This window comes from Musa acuminata, chromosome BXJ3-11 (assembly GCF_036884655.1).
Source record: "Musa acuminata AAA Group cultivar baxijiao chromosome BXJ3-11, Cavendish_Baxijiao_AAA, whole genome shotgun sequence".
NCBI classification, from domain to species: Eukaryota; Viridiplantae; Streptophyta; class Magnoliopsida; order Zingiberales; family Musaceae; genus Musa; species Musa acuminata.
The window spans coordinates 24,436,412-24,447,108 of record NC_088359.1 but is presented as its reverse complement, the minus strand read 5'-3'; the positions used below and the strand labels follow the sequence as shown (position 1 = coordinate 24,447,108).

General features: G+C 47.1%; 1 protein-coding gene and 1 pseudogene across 1 annotated transcript; one reads left to right on the top strand and one right to left on the bottom strand.

Annotated features, from left to right (window-relative positions):
• The first annotated feature begins 2,746 nt into the window (after positions 1 to 2,746).
• On the top strand, positions 2,747 to 5,431 carry LOC135652991 (fructose-bisphosphate aldolase 1, cytoplasmic-like; annotated as a pseudogene).
• An 841-nt stretch (positions 5,432 to 6,272) lies between these two features.
• On the bottom strand, positions 6,273 to 9,946 carry LOC103971390 (probable uridine nucleosidase 1). The gene is made up of 9 exons (XM_009385397.3): positions 9,709 to 9,946; positions 9,144 to 9,259; positions 8,998 to 9,057; positions 8,328 to 8,510; positions 8,136 to 8,240; positions 7,051 to 7,147; positions 6,877 to 6,984; positions 6,654 to 6,789; positions 6,273 to 6,574 (listed from the first exon to the last, which is right to left on the bottom strand). Exons 1-9 carry the CDS (start codon positions 9,809 to 9,811, stop codon positions 6,466 to 6,468), a joined length of 1,017 nt encoding a protein of 338 aa, XP_009383672.1. The 5' UTR covers positions 9,812 to 9,946; the 3' UTR covers positions 6,273 to 6,465.
• Between the last annotated feature and the right edge of the window lie 751 nt (positions 9,947 to 10,697).

The following is a 10,697-nucleotide window of genomic DNA, read 5'->3' as shown; positions in this document are numbered from 1 at the left end:
ATGGATCTAAGATTCACCATCTCTGCGCAAAAACATAGACATTGGTCAGTACTCCGAATGACTCGTAAAGACCCTAATCTACCCACTGCGAGCATACCTCAAGGCGTCGGGCTAAGACCCGCCTCGGTCAACCACAACTCAGTCATGTTCCGGATGGCTCGGGAGGCGGGAAGAATCTCCTTGAGCCTCCGGAGATCCCTATGCTCATCATCGCTTAGAACCGGGGCGGTATTATCGATCATGCGTGCCGAACACCAGAGCCTGAAACTCTAGCCCCTCTCGCAGCAAATATAAAAGAAACGCCCCTTCCATCCTTTGTTGCTAGAGGGGGCCCCACTAACCCGGAAGCCCGACCGAGCTGACAGATAGTAACACCCAGGCCCCTTGGAAAGGCGGAAATAAGACAGAAAGAGAGACCGAGTCGGAGTAATATTGGCGTAATGACACTCCCCCAAGAATGCCACTAGATAGCGCCAGGAGTTCGGCGCCATCTGTGACGGGGAAATGTGCCACCGGGAGATATAGGAGCTAATAATGGGGTGCAAAGGAAAGTGTAACCCCACCTCGAGGGCATCCAGGGTTAAGGCGAAATCCTTGGGGATCGGATCGTATGCTCCTTGCCTTGGCTCGGGGGCAAGTAGGACATAACCCTCGGGGATGCTGAAGCGCTCCCGGAGGTTGCCGAGTGACGACTCGCTCACTGTGGAGTCGAGGTCGTGTGGCCACATCAGAGCTTCAAGGGCCCGGACCGCCTTCTCGTCGGATGACGAGTTGGGGCTCGACGGCAGTGTTTTTTCCCCGACGTTACTTGGGTAGGAAGGAGAGGAGGATGAAGTCGAGGAGGAGGAGGCCATCCTTATTGACCTCTAGAAGGTAAGATAGGAGAGTCGACTCGAGTGGAAGCGACAAGTTTCGGAAGAAGCGATCAATCATATGACTAGCAGGAGGCGTGTTGGAACCCAACGTCGCGCTATTTATAGCAAAGATCCTGCTAGCAACGACCCTTGGCATCCAGGGGAGTGGGCGACAGCCCATCGCTACCCTTCCTGCAGCGAACGTCGCATCAAGCAGGCCAAACGTCACCCCGCCATAAATGAGACTAGACACGGCAGCCGAAGGGGCTCGCGGCATGAATATCAAGGCACGGCCTCCTTAATTTCGACTCCCGGAAGTCGACGACTCGACGCGAGGGATCGTCGCCTGCCCTCCCGCACAGACGAAGACATACTTGGCCACCCACGTCGCATGTCAGATTGCTGCTCCAAGCAGCCCCTCGGCTGCAGTCTGCCCGAGTCCACCTCTACCCGGCCTGCTCGCCTGAGCCGTTTCCCTCGGCTGCAGTCTGCCCGAGTCCACCTCTGCGCGACCTGCCTTCCTAAGCCATGTCCCTCGGTTGCATTCTACCCGAGTCCACCTCTGCGCGGCCTGCCCGCCTAAGCCGTGTTCCTCGGCTGCATTCTGCCCGAGTCCACCTCTGCGCGGCCTGCCCTCCTGAGCCGTGTCCCTCGACTGCATTCTGCTCGAGTCCACCTCTGCGCGACCTGCCTGCCTAAGCCATGTCCCTCGGTTGCATTCTGCCCGAGTCCACCTCTACGCAGCCTGCCCGCCTGAGCTGTGTCCTTCGGCTGCATTCTGCCCGAGTCCACCTCTGCGCGGCCTGCCCGCCTGAGCCGTGTCCCTCGACTGCATTCTGCCCGAGTCCACCTCTATGCGGCCTGCCCACTTGAGCTATGTCCCTCGGCTGCATTCTGCTCGAGTACATCTCTGCGCGGCCTACCTGCTTGAGCCGTGTCCCTTGGCTGCAGTATGCCCGAGTCCACATCTGCGCGGCCTGCTCGCCTGAGCTATGTCCCTCGATTGCATTCTGCCTGAGTCCACCTCTACGCGGCCTACTCGCCTGAGTCATGCCCCTCGGCTGCATTCTGCCTTAGTCCACCTCTGTGCGGCCTGCCCACCTGAGCCGTGTCCCTCGGCTGCATTCTGCCCGAGTCCACCTCTGCGCAGCCTGCCCACCTGAGCCGTGTCCCTCGGCTGCATCTGCCCGGGTCCATCTCTACGCGACCTGCCCACTCGAGCTGCATATCTCGGTCGCAAACCACATGATTCCTACACCTCGGCACCATCCGCTCATCCGAGTCTTCCGCCCTGCCCAAGTCATACCCCTCGGTCACACGTCGTATAGGATGAACGGGCTAGCAACCGACCATCGCGATCCTCTGGAAACCTTCCTGACACTGACCCGAGGGTGAATCGATGGGAACGACCACTGAAAACAGAAGCCACGCCCCGGACCCCCCCAGCAATGACCGACACATGGCTTCCTTCAAGGGGGGGGGGAATGATGAGGGTAATAATAATGATGGAACGCAAACTGACGTCGCTTGCTCCTGGGTGACGTCTCCTGTGTCACATGAACCTAGGAGACACATGGGTCATCTACCTCGGTCTGACCTAACAGCACTGGGCCGAGGCAGACCAGAACATCGACCGAGGCACGTCGCCATTCTGCAAGAGCTCGGTCCTTCACGCAACCCCAACGCCGGAGTCAAACGCCTTCCCAAGTATGGTCCTGCTCCCTGCAAGCGGGCACATCAACAACGGTGACCTTCTCTATAAAAACCCTCGCGTTCGGAATGAGTGAGAGAAAAAAAAGAGGGAGAAAAAGCCTCCTAAGATTATCGACTGACTTGACCGTCGGAGGGGTCGGGTCGAGCTCTCCCGACCTGACCTGTATGTAGGGACAGAGATGGAACGCCACTCCACCGCGCACCCAGGTGAGGAGTTCCCTCCTAGAGGAAACGTCTGCCCCGTCGAGACCGGATCAGCGCACTCGGCTACCTTAGCACTCTCAAGGGTAATCCCGAGAGATCCCCACTCATTCGGACTTGAACTCAACCGTGTTGGCCCTGAGGCCGCGGCTTAAAGTTGTTGACACCAACACCATGCACTGGGGCCCAATTTGACCAGTATATTGGTCTGCGGGCTCTCCACCTTGGGAACCTTGGTCACTGAAAGGTGTTGGAAATTATCACCAAGTTGACATACCTCGAATAGGTATCTCGCTATGGTTGAATCTCGCTCTTCGTCGTCTCCGTTGACACTATTGTCACTAGCAGTAAGTCGTTGAAGACTTTTTGCTCCTCCGCGTGTAGGTCCAAGGCCAGTCGGAGTGCTAACGGTAGTGCCTTGTACTCAACCTTGTTGTTGGTGGCTTTGAATCCGGAATGTAGCACACACTTGTGTAGCTGGGCATCGGGTCCCTGTAGGACGGGGCCGACTCGCCCCCTCTTGGCATCAGCCAATTTGTCAACCTCTGAAAGTCATCTCAGGTGGCTTGACAAGGTGCGCCTTTAGCCTTTTGAAGGCTTTTTGGTAGTCCACTTCCGGTGGGTCACTGGGCTTCCTTAACCAACTGAGGGGGCTACACCTTGCCCGAATCTTTTGGGGATTTGTGTCTGCACCCGTCTAGCGAATGACGAAGCCAAGGAGCTCGCTCGAGCTGACTCTGGGGATCAAAATGGCGGGATTGAGATACCTACAGAACCTTCCGAGTGTTCGGGCCATCTCATCGAGGTCTTCTAGGTGGGCTCCAGCGACTTTGTTCCTCTCGATCATGTTCGACGCTCTGGGTTGTCGGCCGATCATAGTAGTCTTAAGGCGTAGGGGAAGAAGCTAGCCAAATCGTAGGCATGGGTAATAGTTGTCTACTGGACCATATGCTAGTCGATGGCCAGCGTTCTTACGACATCGGGCCCTCCTTCTAGTGTAAAAAATGTTTTGCACCTTTATGTCATGGCTGAGGTGTCAGCATGGCTTGGCCCGTCCCGAGTGCGCAAGATCACCAGTGCGATCTCTGAGCTAGAGAGTATTAACTTGGAGTCGGGTTAAAAGGCTGTGAGCTAGGTTCGCCAGGTTGCAGGTTGAAGACCACTCCTTTCGTTGTTTGTCGGGTTCCCGTATACAAGTCGACGTCAGGAAGGGACTTCTTGACTCGATCCCTTCGATGCTTAAATTAGCAGGAGTTGGAAATGGGAGAGTTGGAATGTGGGTGTGTACCAGACGCCCCCCCCTACGTGTAGTCGTAGCAGCCTTAATGATCCTCGGTCGTTGTCGTACGTGGGTATTTAATGCCCGCTGATGCCTCAGGCAGTCGGCTCGTACATGGGGTGCAGGCACCATATGGTCTACTCGATTTAGTCTCGTTCGCTGCTTTCTGCCTCTTGTGTGGCCTAGTACATGGTCGCGCTGTCTCGTATGGCTTGGAGCGGAATGTAGAGGGAAGGCGTTAGGCAACTGAGTGACCTCGGGCTTATGATGTTGAGTAGGCTCTGCACGACACGTTGACTTAGGAATGCCATATCGAGTCTTTATGCCGTGGCTGAAATATGCTATATCACATGGGATCTATTTCATGGATTTGATGGTGGCGTAGAATTGCACCACTTTTACTTGTCAGATAAACAATAAGATGTGATTTCCCAACCAAATGCATTTGAAGCATCTGCAGATCAGCTATCTAACAATGTCTGAACATTGGCACCCCGGGGAAGGGGATTATCGCAGCTGATGGGTCCACGGGAAAAACTGGTAAGCGTCTGACTAGCAGCAATGTCGAAGCCAACCATTGTGCACTACGTGAGCTCCTCTTCTGCACCCCTGGTGCCCTCTAGTATATCAGTGGTGTGATCCTCTTTGAAGAGAACTTGTACCAGAAGAGGGTCGACGGGAAGCGTTTATTGAGGTCTTGAAGGAAGGAGGTGTCCTTCCGGGTATTAAGGTGGACAAGGGCACTGTTGAACTTGCCGGCACCAATGGTGAGACCAGTACCAAAGGACACGATGACCTCGGCAAGTGCTGTGCCAAGTACTATGAAGCAGGCGTTCGGTTTGCCAAGTGGCGACACTAAATGATGTCAATGAATAGACCTCGTGATATTAATTGGTGTGCTGAGGTGACACAGAGGGTGCTTGCTGCCTGCTACAAAGCACTAAATGGCCACCATGTCCTCCTGGAAGGGTATCCGCCGAAGCCAAACATGGTGACACCAGGGTTGGACGCAGCGAAAGTGGCACCGGAGGTAGTGGCGGAGTTACACAGTCCGCACCTTGCTAAGGACTGTGCCGGCAGCAGTGCCAGTCATTGTGTTCCTCTCTGGTGAGCAGAGCGGGGAAGAGGCTACTCTGAACCTGAACGCCATGACTGGCTTAAAGGGAAGAAGCCATGGTCGCTTTCTTTCTCCTTTGGCCGAGCACTGCAGCAGAGCACATTGAAGACGTTGGCTGGGAAGGAGGAAAACGTGGAGAAGGCAAGGGCTGCTTTCTTCTCGAGGTGCAAGGCTAACTCAGAGGCGACGTTCGGTGCCTACAAGGGAGATGCTGTCAAAGGAGAAGGCGTCTCAGAGAGCCTCAATGTGAAGGACAACAAATACTGACATTGGTAATGCCTCCTATTATTCTCTCTTTCTGTTAATTAGAGTTATATTTACATGTTGAGGATGTGTTTGGTAGGTATTTCCTGTGCTCTTTCTTTTGATGCTTAGAGTCCTTTTGGCCTTAAGGCATCATGTTCTAGTAATCCAGTAATCTTGCATTAGGAAAGAGCTTTGCATGCTTGTTAAAGTTCTGAGTATTTAGTGTAAATCCTGTGGTTTATCTTAGTTGAGTGTTTACTGCAACTTGCTAAATTTACGAGTGATGCTAATTAAACTTTCAGTGTATGTGCTAATCACTGATCATCTTATAACTCTATGATTATATCCTCAACTTTCATTGATTATCAAATCCATTAAGAGCCAAAACAGGGGGAAATTGAAATCTTAGATCCAAACTAATATGAACTGCCTAAACAAGAAATTTTGGATGACGAAAACCAAGGCGTATTACTTACCACATCAGACAATATCTGTGAGGTTGATAGTAGGGCTTAGCTAATCAGTGGTATAGAGTAATCAAATAACTGACTTCTGTTTTTGTTAATTTCTGCCCTTAATTGTGGTATGTTTTATAGATCAAATTTATTGAAGAAAACAACAAAGAACAGAGAGTTTCATACCAACAATTCATCAACTATATTAATGTTCCTATCTTTCCGATCAACTATATTAATAGTCAACTCGTTCCTATCAACTATATTAATGTTCCTATCTTTCGTATCTACTATATTGATGTTCCTATCTTTCCTATCAACTGATCGGGCGGATCTCCTCTTTATTGGGTGCGCACGGCCGAACATTTCATATGACAGGGATTGCCACAAACCTGTGAAAAGATTCATTCTGTAATGCTGGCTTGCTAATGCCCAAACTTTTATTAGAACCATTCAGTGAGGCAAACAATCATAGAGATTGTTTACTGAAAGAAAATTTATTAATAGACACCTTCCTATTTAGAGTTTTATATCTTACACATTTCAGTATTTGGATTCTGCCTATCAAAGGAAATCAACTTCGTGAATGATCCTTTCGGTTCACGGTTTCATCAGTAGTTGTTTGATGAAAGATAGAACCCCGGGCACATCGACTGTCCATGCAACTGATGCAGGTGTATAGCCTGTCCAAGGATTGCTCGTGATCCACCTGCAAGATAAGTACTTTAGGGTAAGTGGAGAAATAAGACTGTTAAGAGATGATTGAACGTAAGCTGGTAGAGCATTACTCTTTTAATCCATCGTCCATTAGTGTGTGGCCCATGCAAATACCCTGTGTTTCCACCCTCACGACCCCCTTTTTGAACGTGAAGAGATCTGGGCGGACTAATGCCGCAAAACTGACAGGATCATGCAGGAAAATACCTGCACTAATAATAGCTGTCATTTTTTATATATATCCCTAGTGTCATTTGAAGTGAAGTAGAGAGTGCGTGGAAAATGGTAATCTACCATGAACACCCTCAGACTGGACGTGCCAGTCTCTCAAGAATTTGCACATGTCACTTATGGTTTGCGAGTGCCTTCCTTTAGAGTTTCTTAGCTCAGATAGATCCGCATCTGAAATCGTAGACCGCTCAGTTTATGTTCGTAAATGCAGGATGAGAGGAACATCAGCTTTAATACCTGTAAATTTGACTTGAGTCGTAATGTTTATTCCCACAACAGTTATGTCTGCTCCACATGTGAAGACAATGTCAGCTGCCTCTGGATCTCCATAAATCTGCAAGATCAGGGTAGAAGATGTTTAGAACCTTACCAAATCCATGCTAGCTATTCAACAAACAAAACAGGCTCAATTGTGAATGAACTAGAGATCTCATATCCTCTTTAGAAAATAAAACAAGCATATTATAAATTGATAGTAGTACACTCATTAGATCTTTATAAGTCAATCTTAGTCTTCTCTACTTGAAGTGATCGGGATGTTATAATTTATAATTCTTTTTACGAGCTTGAGGTTCTCGTGATGAGTTCTCTGGATACCAAATGTCATGATCCAAGCTTGATAAGCTAACTGACCTATCAACTTCATTTGGCACAAATCACTGGTTAAAATGTTTAGGTTGAAATTAATAATAACACATTCATCAAATCCTTATAAGTCAAAATGCTTAGATTGAAATTGATAATAATATACTCATCAAATCTTTATAAGTTAATTTTATTCTTATCTATTTCAGATGTGAAACTAATTAAGATATTACAAACATTCGGATGAAAGTTATAATTTATAAAGTAATAGCTTTGGTAGGATAGTGAGTCGATGAAATTAGCTCTTCATTAAGTACTTTTCAGTGGGACGGGTCTTTAGCTGGAGATATCTCAGTAAAAGCATCATTTTTTTTTATCATTAATGAGATCTCGATTGTCAGCAGCATAAGCAGTATCTCGGTATAAAGAATTAGTAGATATTAGGTTCCATCTCATTAATAGACTTCAAAAAAATTACGGTAAATCCTGTAGAGACCTATAGAAAGCATGGAGATAATTTGTAAGAATTAAGGAAAGGTTTCAAAAGAATGCTCGCAAGTTATGGTCAAAATAAAGCAGACTAGCACGCCCAGTTTATGTAGGTGTAATGGAAAATGTGTAAGAAAAAAGCCATAGGTGATTTACTGACGAGTTCTCGGTCATTGCATTTTTTTACTGACATAAATAACAGATAAAACCAAATAATCAATGCATAATTCATGTGAAAAATACTTTACATTTGCTTCGGCAGCCGGGTTGACATTTCCAGCAGTAAAGAAGGCCCCGCCAAGAATAACTATTTTCTTCACGTTGCTTGCGAAGCAAGGGTCTCTTTTGATAGCCTAGTCATACAATCAAAACACAGATCAGGCAAATTTAGTTCCTTGTTCGTAAAAGTCGGTCTTCTGAACATCTCGACAGATGCTTACCAACGCTAAGTTTGTTAAAGGACCCAATGCAAGGATGGTTACATCACCAGGGTACTGAGAAACCATCTCAACCAAAAACTCTGATGCGTTTTTATCCATCTTTTCTCCCACCGGTGGCGGTAGAAATATATTGCCAAGCCCATCAGATCCATGAATAAAATCAGCAATACTTGGCTCTTCTCCCTACAGGAAATAGAAAAGCACGCTTACCAGTTGTTGCAGCTAAATAGAGTTCAAACATGCAACTCCTAGTACAATCTAATTACGCCAATGCGAATAAAAAGCAGGTTTGGTTAAATTAAACATGATATAAGATCAAACCATGTGGTTCTTGTTACTGAGAAGGTTCTGATTCATACCAAACTACGTGTACACAGGCCCGAATGCTTAGTAACTCCTCTTTCACTGTGCATTCTCACTATGGAAATGAGAAGACATCAAAGAATCCAGCAATTGTTAAGGTTAAGGTTCTTCATATAGATGAAGACGTGAACATATGTTGATGTCCCGGTGAGGAATCACCCTACAATTTGAGGCACTAAATATGCAGTTTATCTTTTGCCAACAAGCAATACGAATACAGAATACTAATCATTCGAGGTAAGTGCGTTATGCAGTCATGCATCAAATATAGGCAGTCATCAACAAGAATTATGACAACGATCGCTACCTTTAAAGGTTCATGGCTTCCTTCTGCTACTGGAACTTGACGGTGTCCTGCGATCTCACACTATCGGATTTCAACATTACAGATTATAAGTAAAGACAGATGTGAAAGGAAAACAAGAACATAATCATGAAGTGGGAGGAGAGTACCAACAGCAAGGCATTGCGAGTGGCATCTTCGGTGCGCACGTTGCCAAATATTGTTGTCAGACCTAAGATTTCAATCTCTGGTAATTGAAACGCCATTAATATGGTCATACTGTCATCTGCAACCAAATTAAACACATGTATTCCACAGGTATGAAGTGTATCTTTCACCATGACCATGTACAGTAAAAAGCATAAAAGCAGGTATGTATGTAATCAGTGTATCTTCTCCTTATTCATCATCTAATGAAACGGATCGAGGAAGTGATTGGACGAAAGATGGAGTAAGCGTGATCTTGAATCACGCAGTGGACAAAATCTACTCGAGGAATCGAGAACTATCGAGGGAACCAATCTGGCCCTTTAACAGTTCGTCGAGAAGCAGAGGGGAGGACGATCAAATCAACTTATGCGCTAAAACCTGCTCCGTCGATTCAAGCAGCTCCCCTTTACATCCAGGCACGCACATACAGAAAAAATACTCGATAGACAAAAAGATCGGAACGAAGAACGAAACATCAAGCCATAAACATCAGGACGAAGAGGAGGGGAGGGGAGGGGAGGGCACCTATCCCGGGATCCGTGTCGATGATGACCTTCATGGGGCCATCAAGACACGCGTGGCTCCCGCTGTCGCTTGCCGGCGATCCATCGGCGGAATTGGACTTCATCGCCTCGCTCTATCTCCCTCGTCGAGCAAAGAGATCGAAGAGGAGGAGGGAGACGCAGAAAAGGGAGTTGGAATGGCGAAGCGAGGGCAGCTTGCGGCGAGGAAATGCCACACGTGGCTAACGATAATTGGATCAGCAAGCCTATACGCTTTGGACCAGCGTTGCTCTTACGAGACTAACATCAAAATCCTAATGATACCTACTTTGGTAGGCCGCCCACAAAACAACCAAGGATACCGTTGCCATGTAAAGGGATGCAGCACGCGTGGGTGACACGTGGGCGTGCCGAGGAAGCCTTCTATTATTGTTTCGTCTTCGTGTTCGGATTTTTATGTTCGTAAGGCTCTCTCGGAACGTTAGTCCACGTGTCGATGGCATGCGGAGTGATTTTTACATACCTAAGGTGGGATAAGATGGGGACGGTGAGTGACCCAAAAGGAAGGTAACCTAGCGAATGAAACACGTCCACGTGTCGAATTAGGGGACCCACGGTAGGCGACCCAGTTCCCTCGCGTGTCACCTGCAATAGAGTTGGTGATCTTAAATCAGATTAAAAGAGAAGAAAACCTACAAATTCTCCCATTAATATTCATTATATCCCTACGTTAAGATTCTCTTACAAATAATTCTGCGGTTAATATTCATCCAAAATAAAGTATCTTCTAACCATAATTAGAATTAATTATATTTCCTGATCTTTATTTCAATAATAAGTTTTCAACAAATATTTAAGTCATTTATGGTTTTAACTAACTGCAAAATGATAGTTAGTTGATGGATAATAACTATAATGTAAATAAGTAAAATTTCTAAATTTGACAAGATATATATACCTATGTGAAATTTAAATATATAAAAATAAAAATAAATTTATTTTAAAAATAAT

What these genes read in the sequence shown, in the direction of transcription:
- LOC103971390 (XM_009385397.3), bottom strand. Translation starts at nt 9,811, where the DNA reads ATGAAGTCCAATTCCGCCGATGGATCGCCGGCAAGCGACAGCGGGAGC. An exon ending in GAAGCCATGAACCTTTAAAG is followed by an intron (nt 8,511 to 8,997) that starts GTAGCGATCGTT and finishes TATTTCCTGTAG; the next exon opens with GGAGAAGAGCCAAGTATTGC. An exon ending in ACCCGGCTGCCGAAGCAAAT is followed by an intron (nt 7,148 to 8,135) that starts GTAAAGTATTTT and finishes CTGATCTTGCAG; the next exon opens with ATTTATGGAGATCCAGAGGC.